The sequence below is a fragment of the Anas platyrhynchos genome, chromosome Z (assembly GCF_047663525.1).
Source record: "Anas platyrhynchos isolate ZD024472 breed Pekin duck chromosome Z, IASCAAS_PekinDuck_T2T, whole genome shotgun sequence".
Lineage (NCBI taxonomy): Eukaryota > Metazoa > Chordata > Aves > Anseriformes > Anatidae > Anas > Anas platyrhynchos.
In genome coordinates, this window is record NC_092621.1 from 72738278 (window position 1) to 72762241 (window position 23964).

Here is a 23964-nt window from a genome sequence, read left to right on the forward strand (position 1 = left end):
AAGGGGGGGTGGGGGGGGGGGCGCAAAAGGGGGCCGGCGCCGCCATTTTGCCGGTGCCGGGGCGGTCTCGGCGGCCCGGAAGAGGCGGCCGCCCCCGGCGGGAAGCAGGCGGGGCCGCGGCCCCTCACGGCCCTGCCCGGCCCTGTGGCGGTGGCGATGGCGGGCCGAAAGTCGTCGAAGGAGAAGAAGCGGCGCCGCTCCCGTTCGTGCTGCCCCGAGGGGGCCGCGGGGCCGGGGGGCGGCGAGAGGAAGCGCCGGAGCGCTGAGTCTGCCCGCGGCGCCCCTGAGGTGCGGTGGTGGCGTGCGGGGAGGGGTTGGGAAGGATCGCTGCGGTACCTCTGCCCCGGTGGGACAGGGGAGAGGGAAGGAAGAGAAAAAAGAAAAAAAAAAGCGGGGGAGGAGTCCTGGGCTGAGGTAAAAACGGCTGAACGGGTGAGGAGGAGAGAAGGGAAGCGGAACAGGCAGTGCGGTGACAGCGCTCGAAGGGACGCTCCCCTCCGAGGGGCGTCCAGATCCCCAGCCAGCTCCTGAGCGAAAAGGGTGGCTTCCCCCTCATGGCACCTGTCTGCCCTCCGTGCTGCTGAGCGTGGTGTTGTAGGTAATGCTCCACGGCTACCCTGGGGCTGTGCCCCCCAGCTCATTGCAGCAGGGCAGACAGGCGGCCTTGGTGCTGCACAAATGCTCCTCATCCACAGCTGAAGCACTGGCGTGTTAGCCACAAATCTGAAGCGTGGCACCGTGTGAGCTGCCGTGAGGAAAATTTTCTCCATCCTGGCCTGACCCAGTCCAAAGTGATGTGAGGCACATGCTCAGAGGTGACCCAAATCACAATCACTGTGTCCTAGCCAGTTGTGCTCAAATACGAAGATAACTGCGTGACACACGATCGTGAGTGACTGTGTCTTCAAAATATATCTGATTTTTATGGTTCAGTCTTTTTTTCTGATATGGAAGATATATTTTCTCATGCAAAACTCCTTTTTTTTTTTTTTTTTTCTCCCCGGAAAACTGCCACATGGAATCGTGCAAATTTCTGTCTTAGCAAGGTAGTTGCAGATTATCGACTTGGTTGTTAAATTGCTGAGGAAATCAGATAAACTGATTTATTCTGCCTTAAAGCATGCTTTGGTTTAGAAGCAGCAGCAAGATACCTTAAGATGATAATTTCCAGTTAGTATTGAAAAATACTTTTTGTCTCTTGAAAGTTTAAAAATTTTTCCTAGTGTAAAAATGATTTCAGTAACCAAAAACATAACTGTTGTGATGCAGTTACCCTGTAAGCTAAAACAGTATTTGGAAATTCAGAAATCTACTTTAAGATGTCCCTTGCAATTATGAAGGAAAAACTACTGCTATCACAGATGAGGTGTTAAGTTTCCTTCTTTTGCAGTTCACTAGAAGATGAAAATTCTACTTGCCTTCTTGATGTTTAGGAAGAAAAATGCAGTGTGCCATCTGGAGAAAACGTGGAAGAAGCTGAACAACCCAGTGATGTAGAGGAAGGAGGATTAGATCTCAGTGTGTCACTCAAGCCAGTTAGTTTCTACATCGCAGACAAAAAAGAAATGCTTCAACAGTGTTTCTGTGTCGTTGGGGAGAAGAAACTACAGAAGATGCTGCCTGATATTTTAAAGGTAATAAAATACAGCTACTTGTATGCTGTCCACAAGCTTGAATGGTTGCGTAACATATCACATCTCTCAAGTCTAGTGGACTTCCCATCTTAAAAACTGTCTGTGTTTTTCTTAAACGAAGATTATGTGAAGTCTCTGAAAGTGAGACACTTAAGATTTGATACACTTATTTCATCCTACTCCATTTTCCACAGCTCAGCTGCAGCTGAATGCAGGCTGATTATTTTTGTACTGTCTATCTGTACTGTTTATTCGTAATGTAAAAGGAGTTTCTAATTGCATGGAGTAAATTCAGTAGTGTTGTTCAGTAACAAGTTTGCTGATTTGTTAATAAAAGTCTGACTTCTATTTATGTGTTATCTAAATTTCTTTATAAGTTGTTAATGTCTGAAATGAGGCCATAATGCCCCTTCGTGATAAACAGCTTCTGGAAGCTGTTATTTCTCTGGAATTTAATAGTAGTGCCTCTAGAGTTTTCCTGACTTAGAACATACGCTTTTTGAGTATTGAGAACAGTGGGACTTGGTGAAAATAGGTGAACGGTCTATATGGGGGAAGAAGCTTCTGCTTAAATGCCGTTTGTGCAGTGTTTGTTAACTAGTAGTTTTTCAATTTCTGTCTTAAATTTTATCTAAATCTGTGAGACCGGTTTCAACTAAGGTGAGACTTACTCATTTTAAACTCTTATTGAATTGCTTACAGTCTCTTCTGTTTCTCATATCTGGAGGAAGAAAAGAGGTCTAGAATGGCCAGAGGCAAAGGCATAACTGAATTGGAAAGGCAGTTGTCTAGTGGTGTAGAACCAAACCTGCAGTAGGATGGTGTATATTACAGTATGCTCAACACTTAATAATGTTGGTACATGTAAGTGTGCATAGCTTATTTATGAGTGTGAAATTATCACTGTTTCACCAAGGGCATACCCGGAAGTACAAGAGATGTGAAACTAGCTGGATTCAGTGTGCGGTATGTATCAAAAATGAGAAGTGGATCATAGATTACAACTTTCTTACAGTTTCTTGCTTAAGGCGTGCAATATGATGTATGATTCCTGTTTGTGCATTGTTGACACTTTTGTTTACTTTGTTTCATGAACTTGGGTTCAACAATTGGCTTTGATCTTTGCAGACTTAATTATGTAATTCACCTGCTCCTGAGTGATGGAGAATTAGGAGTGATCTGGGCTGCTGTTGTTTTACTGTTTTATGCTTTACACCTGCAGTCTGTTATTTCTACAGCTCAGTGTCACAACAGCAGTGAAAACTCGCAGGCAAAGCTCAAGTAACTGATACTGTATATTGCTTAATTTTGAAAACAATACCAAAACAAACAAACAAATATTTTTGGTGGTTGGCCCACCTACCTAATGTTCTTTGGTAGTTGCATCAGTGCATGTCAGAATAGAGAAAGGACTTGAAATCTGAGTTTCTCAGTAGGGCTGAAGAACTACTTAGCTTTCATAATTTTTCTGTCCTCAGAAATCTTAGTGGCTTGTGGTCTGTCTTATCTGTCTTCTTAGAACTGTTCCATGGATGAAATCAAAAGGCTTTGCTTGGAGCAGTTGGAGCTGTTATCTGAAAAAAAACTTTTGAAGATACTTGAAGGTATGAATGCAACTTTTAGGCACCACTGTACACAGAGAGAATAAGGAAAACAAAAGTAGTCTGCATTAAACTGCGCCTGTGTTTCCAGGTACTGACACGTATATGTATATATATGCTGGTCTTGATCTTTTAATCTTGGGTGAAATCATCCAGTAATTCTGAAGGTATTAGGGATACATTCAGGTCATAGTAGTACTAGCTTCCTTTCCCTAGTACTTAGACTAAGAACAAAGCTTTTGACTTGATGGATGGTAAAAACAAAGGCAGAAATTTAGAAGCATTGTTTGAAATCCACTTCTTTAGTTAAATTGGCATTAAGTTGCCCCCTGGTTCTCTGGAGGGGAAATCAGATGTACTGCAATACCAGTTCAACTGTATTAACAATTGCACTGGAACAATCAGTGTAGCTAAAGGATTCTTAGTGCATGCCTTTGCTCTGCTGAGACACACAATACATATACTTTGATTAAGGATATGATATTCCAGCATATCAGTATCTTACTGAATTTCCACTTGGTATTTAAGGGCCATAGAATTCATTTGTAAACAAACTGCTGTCTCCTCAATTAAGTGGAGCCATTTGAATCTTGAGTGGTAGAGAGTACCTTCTATTACTTGTCTCCTGTGCTTTATTTTTAGTGCCTATAATATTGCAGTAGCAGTATTTATCCTCTGTTTTTCCATAATATAATGTAACTGAAAAATGGCAACTGTGTGGCTAGCAGGCATCTCATGAATAATCTTTTTGATTCTGTGTAAGTCTGATTTTTAGAACATCTGTTTGAACTGGGGAGAAAACCCTTTTCTGATCTCAGTAGAGTTAATCATTAAAAAATAAGGCTAACTATGTAGCACTAATTGTACTAGATGCCTAAATTTGCATGTTTGAAATTGTGTATATCTAGGCAAGAGTGGAGCTGATTCTGATACTGACGAGGATGGAGATGGAGGAGACAAGACTGGAGGTGAATCAGTCAGTCAGTGAGTAAAAGAAAACAGTTCAAAGCTTAATTTAAAAATATTGAATGATACTGGATTTTTTTATGAGAACTGATCAACTGTAGCACTGAAAGACCTCTGCTATATCCTTAATTATATGTTTGGTTTTTTTTGGTAGAATGACAATGAGCTGTTACTGCTAGGAAGCGTTGCAGTTACATGGCCTAGTTATTTGATAACATCAGATGTTTCATAAGCACATCACTGAAATTTACACTGGCATTATTGCCCATCAGTTAATTTGTGGTAATTGAACATATGCACAATCCTTGCCTGCAGCCAAAAGTGAGGTAATGTGATTTAGGTTAATCCTCTTCAGTTGAACTAGAGCAGGTTGAACAAAACCCCTCCCAGTGAAATCCATGACCTTTGTAAAGAGTGTTTTGAGTTTAGCTGAGATGTATCGTGTTCCTTGCATCCTTGTTTCTGGTCCACCATTCCTGTCCCAGCTGAAGCAGTGCTGACGCTTGCCTGTTCCCATCTTTCCTGCTGGGGATGTTGTATTAATGTTTAGAGTTTGAAGTACAGAGGTTTCTAGCTGCTCATTCTTAGGCTGACATCTGTCAGTTTTGCAAAGGCCAACATTTTTAACCTTTTCTTAAAATACTTGTTTGTTTGTTTGTTTTTAAAAAAGACAACTTTTGTGTAGTGTATTACTAAGTCACTCCTTTAATAAAGACAGTCTTTACAGAAGTAGTTGAGGGGGAAAAGAATGTTAATAGTTATCACCCAAAATGTGTCAAATTTTGGGTCTAAATGTGTCTGTAGCAAACAAAAAGCATGTAGGAAAGCCAAAAGCTTTTTCTGGTTTGGTTGCTGACCTGTCTGCAGCTGGCCTGCAGATTCCGTGCATAAACTTAACAAGCCTTTTGAAACACAGTGGCCTTACAGGAGTGTTGGGCTGATTAAGGTATCAGTTAGCTGCTAATTTGGTGAGTTCATCTAGATTTATGAAACAGAAAGGGAAAGGTAGGAAAGACAACGATAGTAATCCAAATTTTGTGTGCTGGTCAGTATATTTTATTCAACAGAGACCTTATTTCTTTGGCTCAGAACAAATTATGAAATTATCGAATGAAGTCATTTTCTTTGATCACATCTCATCATATACCAGGTTTGTGAAAACACAAATATTGTAGAAAGTGGAGTGATAGATACTAAGACGAGTGATGCTTCAGTTTTTCTCATGTGATACAGGTTTAATACCCTGTGACACTTTTTCTTCCTGGGTTCCGTTTGGAACTCATTTGTGACCGTATTTCCCCCTTTGCATTCTTGCACGGTCTGTGAATGGTGTCAGTACGCACCTTCATGTAAACTAATTTTGCCTTTTGATCTTTACCCTCTGCTGGCTATTTAAAGTACAAAATAACAATATAAAATACTCTTTATATAAATGAATCCCTTTGATGATGATTGGTGCTTTGCAAGTGAACTTGTGAATTAAATTAGAAGAAAGCCGTGTTTACTAAGGAAACCATCAAAAATGTCCCAGGACTTTGTCTGGAGGAATTTTATGTTTTTTTTTTTTTAAGATCTAATTCAAAAGATGTTTACTATTGCCAAATGCATATAGTATTTCACATCTTAAAGAGGTATGGGAGGTTCAATGCTGCTAGATTTCTGTAAGGCAATTCTGTGAGTTCAGAGTGTTTCAGAGCTACAGTTTAGACATGTTCTTTAACCAAAAACAAAAGTCTTGAGTTTTTTTCTAAAAGTTCAGCTCTGAAAAAGCTTCAGCTGTTTCCATCATCACGTAAAATGCTCTGTTATTTTGTCACCAGCTTCTTCAGAGTTAAATGCTATGAATTCTGAAATAAGCATGCAGAAAAACAGCAGTATCAGGGCCTATGTTTGCCAAAACTGGAAAAGGCTGCTATAATAGATGAGCTAGGTCATTTGTGAGCTCTGTATGGATTGTTTAACAGTAATTTTCATATATCTGTGTTAGTCTGCAGTGGAGTACCATTAAAACAAGAGAATTGATTTATGTCAAGTTTTCCAACTGAATGGTAGACATTTAATTGAAAGGATTTAGCTAATTAATGTCCTGAAAAACCAGGTAGGCATCTTATTCATAAGCTATAACTAGGTGCTTAAACTGTGTCTTTCAAGTTCCCTTAGGTGGCTATTTAAATAACCTCTAATAGAAGGACTGAAAGTAAATTATTGGCAGTAGTAAGAAAAACATGTATTAAAAGAAGAGACATACTATTACAATTTATAGTGATATGTTCACATGTATAATGTGAACAAATGACTTTTTGCTTTGAAAATTTAATATGCATGAAAGAAAGGGATTTTAAATTTATATACTATGCCTTACTTTTAGATTAACATATCTTCTGCTCCCATCATTTGGTGACATGATTTTGTGCTGCCCTTTCTTAAATCCGTGCCTCAGTATAGATAATTTGTAAAAATATTTCCTGTAAATAAACAAAGTAAGATTAACAAACTGAGAATGAAATTGAACCATGAATTGAACTGCATCTACTTGGCCACAAGATGGTGCAGAAAGCCTACTTACGAAACGGTGACAGGTCACAAGTAATACAGTCCAATCCAGCCAATTCTGGAAAAGCAACAGCAAAATATAAAATGTGCTGTATAAGTACTTTGGGGATCCAATAATTTCTTTCTGACAGCAGGTAATCTTTATAAGAATATCTATACTATAATCAGTGATACTGTCAAGACAGCATGAAGAAACTTTACAACAATTTTTGATGTGTGAATTCCAATTCAGAATTAGTTTTTTATGTAGCTTTTGAAATGGGTATATGTAACTTCACAGCCATTTCTTTGAACCATAGAAGTCAATGAGTTTTCTGTCAAATGAGTGATTTTAATACCTGATGAAATTTGGCTTCAAAGCTCCTTGTGGTATCAAGGATGTGAAACTTGTCTTCTTTCATCCTGAAAATTCTTGTGCAAGATCAGACAGTAATTTTGCTAAAAAGACATGTTGCTGTCCAGTGCAGAGGTGACTGCTCAGTTCAAAAGGATGAAGAATGTGTGTTTGTGGGGGGAGAGGATGGGGCGTGAGGAGCCTAAGCAGCTTTTGCTGTTGGTGTTAAGCAGGTGTTATGGGGGCATCGCAACCTGATTGTGTTGGCCAGTAGCTGGTCTGTGACCAACATGTCTCTGTAGTTGCTGTCACTAAGGTGTTCAAGTCTGCAAGGTTTGCAGCCCCACTCCAGCTGCTTGCTCTGACCTCCTTGTGTACACACAGACCTTTCCAGTAGCTGGTCCAGAACTGTGTTGTCCCCAGTAGGTGACTCCTTGACTCTTGATCTGCTGGGGAACTGTCAGATCTACTGTCCTTTGATTCAAGTACTTGCAGACCCTGGTCTCTGGAATTTGGCCTCTAATCTTGCAGTCTCTTTGGCACCTGACTCTCAGATATCTCATCCTACTTAATAGCTAAACTTGCCTGAGGTTTGCTGCACACTGATGCACGACACCGAACTGACCTGAGGAGGCGTGCACATTTTCCATGCTGTCTGTTTTCTGGCAGCACAGTATTGCAGGCCCCTGTCACCTGTGGTCCTCTCTGCAGCTGCTGGCTCTTAGGCACACACAGACCTCTCATTTGGAAGAATGGTTAGCTGTGGAGTTCCACAAGAAGGCAGGGCATACTGGTGACCAGGTGCAGGGCATTGCAAGACAAGTGTGCTGACCAGCAACCTGTTTATATTCATCTGACTGATTTTGTCTTATTTTCTCTCTTTTTTCCCTATGCTTGTTCTTCACCAATCTACCTAAGTCTGTCCCTTTCACCATCCTTGGTCCTTCCTCTAAACATCTGATAATGCCCTGCATATTACCACACCCTTAAACATATCCCCAAGTAAGTTTTACACAATCCTGAAATGTTCTTCCCCAGCATACCATAATGAGCCCCATGCTGCTGTGGGCAGTAACTCCCTTTAGTCTGTAAGGTGACTTCTCTAGCTGACTGCCCTTAGTCAGTTTCTCTCCTGGCAAACAGGCTGCTGCTTTCCTTTGACAGCCCTCAGAGCAACTTGGGCAGGGTGATCCCCCTGTGCTGATCAGGTTAATAACACCCTTCTCCTCCCCAGATCTTTAAAAGCACAGACAGGAGAACACAACTGAGTACGATGAGCCTCAGCTTTGGCTCAGCAGGTGACAGGAGAACAAAACCCGAAATTTCTGGGAAGGTGTGCTGTGACAGCATCATGGGCAGGTTTAACTGGTAGTCTGTGCTGACGTCTGGCCTAACCCCTCCCAATAATAGAGTGAAGGTAGGAGGGGAAATGTTACTCCCCAGGAGCTGTGACACTGCTTCAAAGCGTAGCACCATTCAAGCTTTGGTTCCCAGCTTCAGTCTGGAGCTGACACTGGGTGCTGACAGGAATGGTTGGGGCTAGATGATCTTCCAGGTCCCTTCCAACCCAAACCATTCTGTGATTTCCCCCACTCTAAACTCCACAGGCTCACAGGACTGGTAATTGTGATGGGTCTCAGTTATCTCTAACTTTATGTGTGCAAAACTTTTCCTTGCTGCCCACCCTTTGCTGCTCCACTTAATAAATGGCAATGTCATGTTGTTACACTGAGAAGTTTGAGACTCTGTTTAACATGTCTAAACTGTCACATAGAGCAAAACTAATTTATTTGTAGAATTCCTCAGCTTATTTTACATCTAGCATGTGAGGGCTGTAATCAATCTTGCAACACCTGTGGCCTTTGTGGTACAAGATTGATGACTCAAATAGAAAATAAATGAGCAACTATTTGTGAGGAGGCAAAGTTTAAATGATTTTGTGAAGGGGTTAGCGAGTATATACAACTTCATGTTCAGCATACCTATTTGAACATGTAGTTTGCATTCAGTTCTGCCTGGGAATGGAAAGTCTATCAGAAATGAAAGAATTGGGAAAATACTTCCTGAGTTGACTAAGCAGGAAAGCAAATTTTAAGGATACGTACTACTGAGATGTTTTGAGAAAAATGCATCGCAGTAAATAATCTATTAATATTTTATTAAAATAATATTGAGCAGTAAATTTATTTTGGGGGTTCATTACTTAAAGTGAAGAACACTTAAAATATTTCTTCATGTGTTGTGTACCTCTTTTCTGTGGGCATGTTCTCCTTAATTATTGCACTATTCCATACACATTTATATTGCATTGGGTGCAAACATGGGAGAAACATGGTCAGTTGATTTGTAACGTCTACTACCATAGGAAAGGAAATAGCCATCAAAATAACTCCGTCTCTCAGACCAAGTCGTCAAGAAGTATAATGGTGTTCTCCCTCCCGACATGGTTGTTGGACACCTGGAAAAAAAAAAAAAAGCACACACCAAACATCCTTGAGAGTCTGGACAAAACAGATCTGTATTCAATTACAGAAAAGGCCTTCAGGCCATTACTGACAAACAAGTTGTTAAAATCATTACATTTAAATCCGTGATACCAGAATCTTGCTATCGTTTTTATAGTGCTGTTTAGCTCCAACGGGCAGGGTGGTTGCATGTTAACTTGTAAGAAATCAATGCCACAATGACGTTCTGGGTAGGAAATTGGCAATACTACTGTCAAAATGCTTGCTAGACATGGTAATTGAAGTTATTCTCTGCGTCTAGGTACTTCTCTGAGGGCTGTCCTTTATTTGCCCTGTATATTTCACAGTATTTTCATGATTTGTCCAAGTAGTGTGTACAAAATGTGTGAAGGACATGAACATTTCACAGAAGTACCTTTTCCTTATCCCAGGTGTAAAGCAGGTGAAACCTTACAGGTCAAGGGTAGAAATCTTTAAATTGAAGAAATAAACATGGATATTGAATACAACTTAAAGGTTAAGTTGCATTTCCTTTTAAAAAGCAGCCCATAGTGAAAACATGAGATTGTGATGTAGAAAAGGTGGGTGGTGGTAGGGTGACAATAACTTCATGAAAATAGCTTCTTAATTTCAAAAGGAAAGAGTATTTGAGTGCAGCTGAAACAGTAGTTTTTCAAAATATTTAACTCTGTGACCATTTATTCTGAGCTTTAGAGACAAGCTTCTAGAGAGAGCCTATCAGTGAAGATTGGTATTCTAAGGGATGTATTGAAAGAATTACTTCATTCTTGCAGGTTACTAGGGAAAGCAAAGAAAAGTTCATTCTCAAATGCTTAGAGATAGCACATTCCTATTGCCCTACCACCACATAATTTCTTTTTAGTTAATGTTTCTTTGAAAAATCCTCTTAAGTTGTAAAAGACGTAGATTAAGATGTGGTGTCATTTGTTTCCAGGCAGGACAACAGTATAGACTCTACTTCTTCCTTAAGAGACGACAACAAACTGGAAGGTCAGGAATCAAAACAAGGTATGTAGTGGAGAAAGATGAAACTTTTCTCTCTTAATCATAGAAACATGGTTTGAATGGTTTGGGTTGGAAAGGACCTTAAAGATCATCCAATTTTGACCCCCTTGCCACGAGCAAGGACACTTCCCACTAGAATGATGTTGGACAGTGACTAGTTCAAAATAACTACTAACTCATGAGCTGTACCTGCAATCACAGAGATGCATCCTCAGAGAAATCACTTGATGAACAGTTTCAACCTCTCCCTTGGGCCCAATTCCATGAAAGTAGAAAGGAACACTGAAGAAGACATTGTAGAAAATTTGGCTTCTCAGCACTTTAAGTCTGGAGGTTTCTGTGGGTAGAAGCAAACAATAGCTCTTCAGAGTTTGGTAATTTAGCTTCCAGAACATGACTGAATGATCTTGCAAGGTTCATTTGGCTTTTCTCTTCTAGTTTATCAGCTGAAGAGGAACTTCAGTTCTTTCAGTATCTTGATCTGTAGGTGATTGCTAGTACTGCCATTGCTGTTTGCTGAATGCTCTGAGATTCAGTTTTACTTTGTGTTGAAATGATCTTAAGAGTACTCTGTTTTGACATTCATGGAAATCCACTGTAATAACTGTTTGCCAAAGAACTGCTTGTAATTTAATCATTGTATTCAGTCTGGATACGTGATAGGTTGTTTTGATTGTGCAGAGCTGAGGTCTCTAGGAATGGTGCTTAACACCCACTACTCCTGATGACTGGTGCGTTTTGTAGTGTAAAAGCAGAGTAGAAGTACTCAACTCTTTGGATCTGTAAGAGGGAAAGTTTTGTCTTGTGTGTTTTTTCTTTTTAAATGCAAAGTGCAGTGGGTGAGACATTCAGGTACTACAATATTGGAAGAATAGAAAATATAAAAGTAGGCAAGTTAGTGGTACTCATTTGAGTAACTGTTGTGTAAGGAAACTGTTTCTTTAACCAGCAGCAGTATTTGTTTTATTCCAATCATTAAAACAACACCATATAAAGACTGCCAGTATTATTTTGTAGATGAAGCACCAAATTGTAGGCGTTTCTGTCTCAATCTATTTTAATTTGGACTATATCTATTTAGTAACATCAGAAATAGCTTTTCCAATCAGAGAATGTTGCAAATTATTATAAGCTATATTTCTCTTCTGTGAAGATCTAGTATTATGTGGTTCCTGCAACTCCTATTTTACAATTCAGAATGCTCTCTTTAAAGATATCTCCCCTGTAAGAACTGTGTGAAGGGTGTTTTTTTAAGAATTAATTAGTGAGGGGAATTAAACGGAGAAGGGAATTATAATAACGTAATAACTTTTAGGAGCAGATTGCTGTGACTTGTGAGAAATGCTGTAAGTGTTGCCTGGTGTACTATATAGAGCAGCCTTAGACCTGACAGATTTCTGCAGATCTCTTCCACTTTTGTATTATCAAAGGGAATTAATGACTGTTCCTGGTGATTCTTTCACTGTTGTTTTTTATGACTTTATCAACCAGAGTATCATGATGGCTTAGGGCTATAACAGTGGCTTCACTGAAGGTGCTACCTTTAAAGAGTTTATGAGAATATCAATATAAATGATAAAATGTAAGTCGAATCCTTCTTCTGCAGCTTATGATGCTGTGGGAAAAAACAGATTGAGGGGTTAAACAAAAGGGGGAAAAAACAGATTGAGGGGTTAAACAAAAGGGGTTAAAAAAAAAAAAGAATAAAGCATGATAGAGTGAATTTCACAAATGTAGCTGAAGGAAAAAGTAAGTTATCAAAATGAAAAAGGTAATGAGAAATGCCAAGCAAGAGCTTTATTACTGGGTAAAATTAAAAGTGAAAAAGAAGGGAAATGAAGCCCACCAGCTAATTAAACAACATTTGTAGGCAAATAGACATGTATGAATACTGTATATTATGCAGTTTTGGCAGGCCTGAATTCTGAATGGAACCCAAGGCTGCTTTAAATGACTTGTTTGTTTAATATCTTACCAGTACCACACAGAGTTTTGCGATGGGTTGACCGCAGCTATCAGCTAAACACCGCAGAGCAGCTCAATTACTCCTCCCCCAGTGGCACAGGGGAGAGAATTGGAAGAGCAAAAGCAAGAAAAACTCTTGGGTCAAGATAAAGACATTGTAATATGTAAAGGAAAGCTGCATGCACAAGGAATGCAAAATGAGGAATTTATTCACTACTTCCCATTGACAGACAAATTTTTAGCCATGTCCTAGAAAGCAGAGCCTCAGCATACATAACAGCTACGGAACACAAATGCTATAACCGTGCAGATCACCCCTTCCTCTTTCTTTTCTCTAACTTTTATTGCTGAGCGTGATGTCATATAATATGGGGTATCCCTTTGGTCAGTTTGGGTCAGCTGCCTTGGCTCTATTTATCTCCCAACCTCCTGCGTATTCTTAACCTACTTGTTATGGGGTCAGAGTGAGAAGCAGAGAAAGCCTCAAGGCTTGGCAAGCACTTTCAGCAGTAGTCAAGACAATGGTGTGTTATCAACACACTTTTGATATCAAATTCAAAACATAGCACCGTAGGGGCATCTGTGAAGAAAATGGACACCTGTCCAGCCAGGCCTGGTACAAAGTCAGTTTACCTTTGGCAGTGAGTTAGGTAATATGAACATATTCAGGAGGTAACTTTCACGTGTTGAGTTGGGACCCATTGATGTGCCTGGTTTTTGATCCATGGAAATGCTGTCCAGTTGAGCAGCATGTTAGGTAAATACTGACTGATGCAAGACAGAAGTACATGTATTTCCATTTCCTTATCCTGTTGATTCTCATTACTTCTGATCTTTCACGTATTTTGTATCTTGCAGGGCAGAGTTGAGAAGATAGTGTACAAAGTTGATTTTTTAGTATAAGAAATGGGTCAGACTGCATCTGAAATTGAAATACTAACCTTGAAGCTACTGTTACAGTAGAAACATGGCAAAAACACTTAAGATTGAAGAAGGCTCTGGTATGCACATCTCATATGAGTATTTTTTACACACCGCTGTGAGGATTTTATATAGCTTTGGAATCATTTGTGCTTTAGGCTTGTGAATTGTAATTTATTTTACAGAAATTGAAGACCAAAAATTCTATGTAAACTTTATTTATGTGGCTAATCCTGCATTTTCCTGAGCCGGATACTTTCTTAACAGTTTTGATGAGGATATTGGAGATGCTGCATACATTAGCTGTGTATTTCCCACGTCTGATGTATTCTGAAGCATGGTGGGCAGTTTTTGCAGTTGTGTACTGTAAACAGTGTTATGAAGTGCTGGAGGGTCATGGCTGATGATGCTGCAACACCCTGAATCAGGAGTGAATTCTCCGGCAGGGTAATGTGCAGTATTCCAGAACAGGGACTTAAATGTTATCCTAAGTCATAGTTAATCCCCATACTTGAGCAGGGTCAGCAAGAGCAGGCTGCTAAGGATCCTACACAGCTGCGTCTTGAGTGTCTCCAAGGATGGAGACTCCACTGCCTTTCTGGACAATCTGTGCCAGTGTTTGACAACCTTCACGGTGTGTTTAAAAGAAAAAAGAAAAAAAAAAACAACAAACAAACATGGTTGCAGTACTGTCTTGATGTTTATTAAATATTTTTTCTATATAGAGGATTATTATCGCTTACAGTAGCTTACACAGGAATGCAAACTTTCTTCAAATATTTATGATACAAAATTATGCTTATTTCAAAAATACAGGTCTTTAACTGTAAGCCTTCAATATTAATTAACAAGGAACGCAGCTGTACTTCTGGACAGTGGTGCAATTATAAAGCCTTTAAAGGCAGTAACTTTATCATCATTTGGTTATAAATTCTTTATTTGAAGCAATGAATGGTAAGTGTCGAAAGATACAAAGGTTGGCCATGCACTAATAATTTTTGAGGCCAAGGTGTCACAAGCAGTAGTCTCTCTATAGCCAAATTGTAAGATCAGTTACTTGAGCTCTGACAGAGTTTGGCTTTTATCTTACAGCACTGCCTCATGTAATTGCTCTTCTTAGTAAACTCCCAACTTTTTGCCAGTGTTAAAAGCCAATACTGTAACTTTCCATTTTTACTGACGTGAGTTAAATATGTCTGAAATAGTTGTATGATATATTCTGAGTAGTTACGTTGTAATAGGATTTTCTATTAGTCTTCAGTATTCTGCTTGACATAGTGTCTCATTTCTTTTAAAATAAGTAAAATAGTTTTAAAGTGTTTTTAAAATTGCATTTTGAAAACTAAGCTTACTTTAAAGATAACAATAACCAATTCTGCGCTGCAGAAACTTCCTTGTGATATAAAACCTTATGGCTTTTTAATTGGGGAAAATAGATCATGTAACTCCATATGATGGAATAAATTTTCCTGGTACTACAGCTTTGCAATACTGTATGTTCTTCTAAATTGGCATAAAAATGCATTAACACTTGTCTAAATTAGATCAGCCTTAAAAGATGGAGAAGAAAAAGAGGAGGAATTAGTTGTCTCAAATTCACAGATCTTTTTGCCACCCTTAATCTACAGAGAAGTGCTTTAAGCAGAAGTGATTTTGTAAGTTGAGAGAAAAATTGTTCTGTTAGGTCATTATATGATTGTTACATTTGTGTTACAGGCAAAGGAGAAGATAGCGATGTCCTCAGCATAAATGCAGATGCATATGATAGTGATATAGAAGGTCCGTGCAATGAAGAGGACAGCTCAGATGTGCAAGAAAACACCAGCAGAAGTGGAGCCGGTCAGATAGATGACCTTCAGAAGGACATTGAGAAAAGTGTGAATGAGATACTGGGGCTGGCAGAATCTAGCACAAAGGAGTCCAAAACGGAAAGCGTAGCTGTTCCTCCCTCGGAAGATGTTCAGCCATCAGCACAGCAGCTGGAGCTCCTGGAGCTCGAGATGAGGGCCAGAGCTATTAAGGCTCTGATGAAAGCTGGTGATGTAAAAAAACAACCCTGAGGTTGTTCAGATTAAAGCTTCAGTATGTTTTGAAGAACATTGTATCTTTTCTCTTCAGCGCTAAGGTATATTTGGGTTGGGTATGACATTCCTCATTCAGACTCTTACCGTGTATCCCAACCTGTGGCTTAAGGCATTGATCGTAGTTTTCATTGCCTTTGGTGTGCTGCTTCCATCGCTGGCACAGATGGGCTGGTTTGATGCTGCACTGAGCAGTGTCTTTGCTGCATTATCTCCTCGAGGAGGTACAATGTACAGAGCTATGCTGTGAACCTGGTGCCTTCAGGACAGGTTAGAAAAATCAAACTCGTTATGACCCCATGGTTAGAAATTAACCAGTTATTTTATTTATTAGCAACTTCTGAACTACTTGAGAAACGTGATTTATATACGCTTCTTTTAAAATGCCATTTTGAAGAGTTTTTTGTGGTGTGACAGCCTTCAGCATTCTGCAAGGTGCTCTCAGATGCTTATTTCTCCTTGAGGCCCAGCTCACAGTAATGTAAATGTTCTAGTTAAGTTGAACGATGATTCATTTTGAGAAAGTTAAAAGCATGGTTAATTTTGAAAAAGCTAATTTGTTTTTTTTTTATTATTATTAAATAAACAGTTAAACATATTTTCTGAGAAAGTGCCTGAAAGTGACAAATACCAGTGTTTTTATACTGCTGGTTGTCTAATTGTTACTCTCCTCCACTGTTTGTCTTCTGTGTCACAACTGAAATAAAGAAAATGGAGTTTTTTCTTGGTTATGAAGCTTTTTTTTTTTTATTGAATATTTGGTATAATATTTAGTACAATGTGGTAGATTGGATTATTTAGAAGTCCCTAAATGTTTAGTATTTAATTGTTTTTCATTTCATGTCCCCTGTAAATAGTATTATCTACATAATTGCAGAGTAAATGCTTGTTAGAAAAGGCACTTATGTATAATTTTATATACAGTTTCAAAATCATAACTCTACATTTTTTCATTTTGAAGGTATTTATTTTTAAATAATTTGTATTATAGAACGAAAACTTTTCCTTCTATCATTTCCTGAAATAATTACAAAAATTCTAGTTCTGTTGAGTAGTGCTATTTTCCTACTTGGCTGCTCATAAAATTCTTATTTAAATGTGTGTGTTTACATATAAATCATTTTTATTACAGTATGAGGTTTGTGATTGTGGTCCTTGGTAAGTAAAATGATGTTGTAATACGTGATTTTCCTTTGATTGTAACTTGGAAAGCAAAGTAGATAATTTGTAATAGTGCCATAGATATTTAAGAGTAATTTGTGGAGATTATTATTACAGCAGAGGTTGTCATAATGAGTACATTCTTAACTAACCCACAAGGTTTATAATTCTTTTCCTTTTCTCCCTCCCCCCTTTCACTTTTGCCTTTTCCCCTTTCCTTTCCCCCTTTTCCACTTTTTTCTCAGTTTTGTTGATGGTCAAGTACACTGTCTTTAGTAGCAAGTTTCTTACAGATCTCTTAAAGTACAATTGATTTTTTCTAGCATCAACAGTATAAAGAGTAAAATGGTAGTAACATAATGCAGCATAAATTTGGTTATGAACTAAACCTCTCATTAAATACAGCTGAGAGAAGTATGGTTGCATTCAGTAAACGATGGCAGTAACCTGAGTAAATTATACCTGACTGTAATCACTTATCCACAGCAACATTTTTCTATTATTTTTTAGAAATCAGAAGACACAAATTAGAAAAAATAAATAAATAAATATGTATACATCCAGTTCAACAGATAACTGCCTCGGAATACGTGTTGTCTTCAGTAGATGTCATCTAGCTGTTTGGGAAACCTGTGATTTATTTGAGGAGAGAAACTAAAGCAGATAATGGGAGAAAGATAGTTGGGAAGACTGTGTGCTGTCTTCTTTGACTGTAAAGACACAGGCTTATAGAACTGCCACATAGACTGTGGCAAGAAGTTTTACTGCTGCTGTATATAGATAACCCCTGTCCTTAAGGCACTGAATTCCTCCCTTTGCCTCCTGTGGAAACTGAGAAATCTCACCTGCAAGGACATTCGCATCCTAGTTGCCCTATACAACCCTATACATGTCAATCAGTAGCAAAACTTGATACTTATTTTTAGCCTCTCTTCTTTCATTTCAAGGTTCATTTGCCAGTTCTGCAACCTGCCATTGTATTGATGAGGCTTATAAAATCACAAGCTATATGAATAAACAAAAATTAATTTTTAATATTGAAGAAAAATGGACAATACGGTTGATTGACAGAACAAATGCTTATAGACTTGTATCTTTCCTTCCTTTTCTACTGGAACTCTTTAACACCTATGGTTTCATCAGTAATTTACCCTTTCACCTGCAGAGTTGATTCCTTGCTGACTGCAAACTCCTGTGGCTCCAATGTACTTCTGGCAATCACTGAACAGCTAAAGCTTACTTCATGCAGAATTCTTTTGAAGGCGAAATGTAGATCAACTTTAAGTTGAACTCAGTTTCACACATCACCAGAAGGGCTGAGGCGGTCAAATGTATGGCTTTCATACAGTGATGCTGCAGAATGATCCATTTGCGGTTGTTTGGAAGCGAGGAAGTACTGCTGTAATTTTAAGTAATGATAAATTAGAACACAGGTTTCCTGGCTAGTTGTTGGAGGTGACTGTTTCTGAATTGAGCTTCATTTTCATGCCTTTTTTTTTCAGGGTATCTTTTAAAAGATCCCTTTGTAGTGTGTTGAACTGTCAAAGGTTGTTATTTCAACATGTAATCTCTATCAAGAAATTGCATATGCTAAATTTTTTAATATGTAGTATGACAAAGATGAAACAGGTTTGCCATGCACATAATGGAGGTGTGTAATTACAGCTCAGTTAAATTTGAAATTAAAAGAGAAGGATTCCAAGAAAATTAAATTAAGCTGTTTACAAATTATGTGTGTGTATATATTCAGACAGACTTCATGTGATTGATTGCACAAGTGCTAATTAATTTTTAGGATATTGTACTATTGTTGCTTAGATTAAAAACAGATCAACTAAGTTATATGGGTTTCTGCACTAATTATGTACACAGCAAACATCAGTGCACAATTAAAAAAAACAACGGTATATTTAAAACACATCTTACACTGCTGTTTTTTTTTGCTTCTAAATATCTGATTCTTTTTCCTTTGAAAGTAAATCTACTTCACTTGGAGGAAGAGACAGTTTGTATGTAAAATGTAGTCATTAGTTATTAATGAAATATTAATTTTACTGGATTTTGATCAATCAATTGGCCAAATATATACCGGATATTGGTCAGCATAAGCAGAAAAATCCTTTATATTATATTATATTATATTCTGGCCTCAAATATAAATATATTCTAATTATTTTTGGCTGTCCTAATAGACGAAGCACTGTGTGTTTTGGAGGAGGAGGGCTGATTGTATTAGGTAAATAAAAACACATGACTCCCAAGAAAACCGAAAGTATCTATTATTCCTGTTAACAGGTTTTGATGTTACTTTTGTGGTGATGTCACTGAGAATAATAATTAGACTTGAAGATGCCACTTTTGAGAGACAAATCATAGGCATTTCTTGAGGAAAAAAAAATTAGCACTGTTTTTAACTCTTTTCATGACAGTATTTGCTCCCTCAGAAAAATATTTTGCCTGTTACTTGGAGCCGTGCATTATAGATATTTTTAAAATTATATGCCATAAAATATTTTCTTTGCTGTTTAAAATGGTTATAATTATTAATGATGGTGAATGAAAGATTTGATCGCTGAGTTCAAATTGCTTCTAAGCAGATAAAAGGGTAGCACATCAGATATCAAATCATCCGTGTGGATGATTTAAGATATTTCTGTTCTAACTTGGTGCTGTTGAAATGTCATATTAAACATGAATAGTACATAACTGCACTATGAATCTCACCGAGCTGGGTAGCTGGAAAACACTCCTCTGCATCAGTGTCTATGTTTGTGGGAGGACGTTTTTAGAAAAAGCAGTCACCACCTAAGAACCCTCTAACGTGACAACACATCTCTGCATGCTGAATCCTTGCACATGCCAATCTACAAAGATCCATATGTCTTTGCTTGGTTATTGCTATTAGTTTTTAATGTTAGTCAACAAAACTGGTTGTCTTAACTAAATTACTTCGTTTTCATCTATGGATACAGCAAATCAAGGGTTTTCTGTAGAGCACTAAATGAAGAAAGGCTTTGTGCATGTGAATAAGTAATAAGTTATATGGCATTTTACGTGCCCATCTTAAATTTATAAGCAGTGATTTAGCTTTATGGGATCATTGAAGTAGGTAGACATGCCCTTTTCACAGAAGGTAGTTAAAGAGGAATTGTGAAATAGATTCTTTAATAAGGAAGGGAGATGAGGTGGTTAATTCATGCAGTGACATAAAGAACAACGCAACTTTGGGAACAAAAGCACCAGATTAAAAGCTGATTATGAAGTCCTGCAATTTATTCTCAGTAATACAAAGCTTTATGTTTATTGCTAAGTCAATCTGCAATCTGTGGAGAGAAAAAAAAGCATACCTTCTGTACAACAAAATTTAAAAGTTAAAATGCTGCAGGTTTTTTTTTTGTTGTTGTTGTCTCATGTTTTATGGTCCTTTCTTGTCATTAATATTAAAATATGCAAACAGGATAGATAAAAGATTAAGAAAAATCTGAAGCTTGTAAAATGTTTTAGCCATATACCAGTTAATCACACTGACTCTAGTTAGAGAGGGAAAGACTCAAAACCATAGCTGTAAATACTGCGCTATTGTTAAATTGTGGAGCACAAGTAATCTCTGTTAAAAAATGTGTGCTCATACAGTACACCATTGCTTTCTTAAACGTGTGGGAAAAAAATGTCATTTTTCATGAGATCTGTCTTCATTGTCAGGTTCAAAGATGAATTTTTTTCTTTTGTCTCTCATGGTTCTGAAAGTTGCACTTGAATTGTGACAGTGAAGTGTTGAATCTGTGATCTTCCCACCTTCCATTTTCTCACTCCACTCCACCTAATTTTATTTACAAAATTCCACCTTTATTTCCCTGGAATACTGTGTGCAGTTCTGCATGTCTGCTTTGGAAACATCTACTGGCAGTGGAACAACTGCAGACTTCAAAGGTCATCAAAGGAACAGAGGATGAGAGACATTAACAGAAAAGTTAGTTTAGTCAAAAAATATTAAAGCTTTGAGAGAATATATTTTCTTCCTATAAGACAGGCTGAAATAGAATATTGGGAAAGACAGTGAATATTAGTGAAGAATGAATGCTTATGAGGTGGGTAGGAAGGCATTTCAGTTGCTTCTCTGTGGCTGTCTCCTTGTGTCTACTCACTTCCACACCACTACATGACACTAGTGTTGGCATGGGTACACGGAAAGCTGCTCGAACCAGGATATCCTGTGGTTTTTGCTCCTCCCCGCCTGGATCAGCATGCTAATACAATTTGCTATGTTGACACTTGGGAACGAGTGGCTTGAAAGTGGAAGGAGAGTAGGGGCTGCGTAATGGGCCCTGCTGCTAGAAAGCTTTTATTAAATACAGATTTGGGATTTGGGGGTTAACAGTGCTGTACTTAGGTGAAAATACAACTGCTGAAAACGGTGCTGATTGAATGACAGAAATGTGATAACCAGCCCAGCATCTTCCACTTGAAATCTGAGGCATCAGAATTAAAATCTGCAATTAAATTCTGTCTTGTGGAGGTGATACAGATCTTCACCCAAAAAATGCTAATTAAACTGCTCCAAAATAAAACTACTTTAGTTATTAAATTTCCCATCTATGTGCTACTGATAATTGATATGTTTTTTAAGTAGAGGCATTGTAATTGGTACCATATGTAGTCTGCACAAAGCTAGCATCTCATAATGGTATGGAAGTAAAACTTTATAATCGTGTCCATGCTAGGGGGCTGTATTGCTTTAACAATGTCAGTTTCAGAGAGCGATATACCAAGAGCACAACCAGAGTTGTATAAACAACTTCTAAGCACATTTTTTCCCTGCATAAAAAGGGATGGGAACAGAATAGTAAAGGGGAATGACTTGCAATTTAGACAAATATAAGGTAGGAGCAAGGACATTTTGTAACGTGTATATTTAGATGAGATGTTGAAATTTAAGGATGAAGAGGTGTACTTGTCCTGACTTGAGACGAGTGAATCCTGGTTACTTCAGACCTAAAGTGGCACTTGAGAGTAAGGACAAACAACGCAGTTTGGTGGAAGTGGGAACAGGTAGGTTGCTCTTTGTCAACATTTAGTGACATTAGCATTTTCTCTTCCGTAAAGGGGAATTTCTACATACTGCATGTCCCACTGTTTCTGCACCAGTTTCTGCATCACTGCAGTGTAGTGAGATTACTCTCTTACAAATACAGGCACTCCTTAAACTATATTTTTAGGAAGCTGCCTGCTTTATTGCCCAACCACAATTAAGACTGGTTGTTTGATTAAATATCTTCTCCAATTTATTTGCCAGACCTCATCAGGATGTTGGTGTACACAGATACTGAAACTAGAGAGGATGTAGTATTGGAAAATGAACAGAATGGGCCACTCGGCATTATAAAGACAGGTAATACCTTTCCCACCTTTAGCCCATTTAAAATGAGGTATTTAGGCCATTTAGAAAAAGGTATTTAGGCCATTCAAATTAGTCTTGCTAAATATTGGCGTCTGGTAACACAATACAAGAGCTTAATCAGTTGTTTCATTAACTAACCTAATCTGCACGTGCCTTTCAGGAATGCAGTGGTTGTATCTGCTTTGCAGGAGAAGTTTAGTAAGCATTGCAGCAATTCTGTGTTTTCAATGTTTAAGGGTATGCCTTTATATATGTATTGGCATGATGTTCATTTTGCAAAATAAACTTTTACAGAAGTTGGTAGATAATGGACTTAATCTCCATTTGGTGAACCTTGGTCCTGTAGCAAAAATAGTGAAGCTGTGCATGTGTCCATTTCCGTCCACAGGCTCAGATCATTCTAGTGTGGTGAAACCTGTTCTTTTAATCCTTGCCGTGTTGGGATGCTTAATAAAAACACTGGCTGCACATGTACTAAGAAATGAAATTTGCTAAGATTTTTGTTATTTCATGACAGTATAGCATGTCAAAAATGATAATAGTTGAAATGCTTTTTAGTGGACCTATGTGAAAATATGTGACTTCATTGCCATATGCCTAAACTAATATTGAAAGTCATATCAGGAAGGCAAGCTATAAAAAACAGAGGAGGAGAACAGCTATTGGGCCACTAGTTATAGAATCACAGAATGGTTTGGGTTGGAGGGGACTTTTAAAGATCATCTAATTCTAACCCTCTGCCATGGGCAGGGACACCTCCCAGTAGACCAGGTTGCTCAAAGACCCGTCCAGCCTGGCATTAAAGAATTCCAGGGATGGGGCATCCACAGCTTCTCTGGGCAACCTGTTTCAGTGCTTTATGACCCTCAGAGTAAAGAATTTATTCCTAATGTCTAATCCAAACCTGCCCTTTTGTAGTTTAAAACCATTACTCCTTGTCCTATCACTACATTCCCTGACAAAGAGTCCCTTCCTTCCCATCTTTCTTGCAGGCCCCTTTTAGGGACTGGAAGACCACACTGAGGTCTCCTCAGAATCTGCTCTTCTCTTCTTTAGTCTAAACAACCACAACTCCCTCAGCCTGTCTTCGTAGGAGAGGTGCTCAGCCCCTTGATCCATTCTTGTGGCCCTTCTCTGAACTCATTCTAAAACATACATGTCTTGTGCTGGGGGTCCCAGAGCTGAATGCAGCACTCTCATGAGAGCAGAGCAGTCAGGGGGAATCACCTCCCTCGACCATACTCGGCCATACTGCTTCTGATGCAGCCCAGGATACTGTTGGCTTTTAGGTAAGTCTGAAACAGCTGGCATTCTGGGCTGAATATATATACATACATACATATATATGTATATATATTTAACTTATTAATTACTATATATTATACATGTATATGCCCACATATACAAATTAGGAGTTTTCATTCCTTATTCCTTTATATGCAAAAGATAGAAAATGATTACTGTTTGCAGCTACCTTTATTTTTATTGACAAAATGTTGTAATCAACACTTTGTCTCACTACTTCATTTCATTTTTTATGTATATCTCAGTAGGGAACTCTAAACTGTATTTTTACAACGTCCTCTCTCTGCTAACTTTTATCTTTAGCTACTGAAAAAGATTAATAATCCCCATACTTTAGCTGCAGAAGTTTAATAAACAAAGCTTAATTAAAACAAGAGAAGCACAATAAACCCAAAGGGTTCTGCTTTAGCACTAAAGATTCATGTCATTTTTCTTGTTTGTTGTGTGTTTTTAAAAATTGGGGTGGGGGAAGGACTGGAAGAGAACTTCAGGTTTTTATATTTAATTGAACTAACAGCATGTGCTGACAAGTAATAAATAACAGTGACACAGAG

General features: G+C 38.3%; 1 protein-coding gene and 2 long non-coding RNA genes across 4 annotated transcripts in view; 2 read left to right on the forward strand and 1 right to left on the reverse strand.

Moving 5' to 3' along the window:
- Positions 1 to 54: 54 nt before the first annotated feature.
- Positions 55 to 16277, forward strand: CAAP1 (caspase activity and apoptosis inhibitor 1). Of its 2 annotated transcripts, none has more exons than XM_027446470.3 (6): positions 55 to 288; positions 1434 to 1634; positions 3154 to 3238; positions 4144 to 4219; positions 10509 to 10582; positions 15182 to 16277. In XM_027446470.3, exons 1-6 carry the CDS (start codon positions 157 to 159, stop codon positions 15523 to 15525), a joined length of 912 nt encoding a protein of 303 aa, XP_027302271.1. In that variant the 5' UTR covers positions 55 to 156; the 3' UTR covers positions 15526 to 16277. The 2 variants fall into 2 exon arrangements, with proteins under 2 accessions (XP_027302271.1, XP_038026669.1); XM_038170741.2 differs by having other exon boundaries at positions 151 to 288; positions 1391 to 1634.
- Positions 297 to 889, forward strand: LOC119714455 (uncharacterized). Its single transcript, XR_005261685.1, has 2 exons — positions 297 to 598; positions 696 to 889. It is a non-coding gene; the product is annotated as an uncharacterized lncRNA (long non-coding RNA).
- The window catches only part of LOC140000676 (uncharacterized), a 26517-nt gene continuing 11782 nt past the window's right edge, over positions 9230 to 23964 (reverse strand). Inside the window, exons 2-3 of the long non-coding RNA XR_011805800.1 lie at positions 10769 to 10916; positions 9230 to 9546 (exon numbers count right to left, since the gene is read on the reverse strand). This is a non-coding gene — a long non-coding RNA (uncharacterized lncRNA). The remainder of the gene's footprint in view (positions 9547 to 10768; positions 10917 to 23964) is intronic.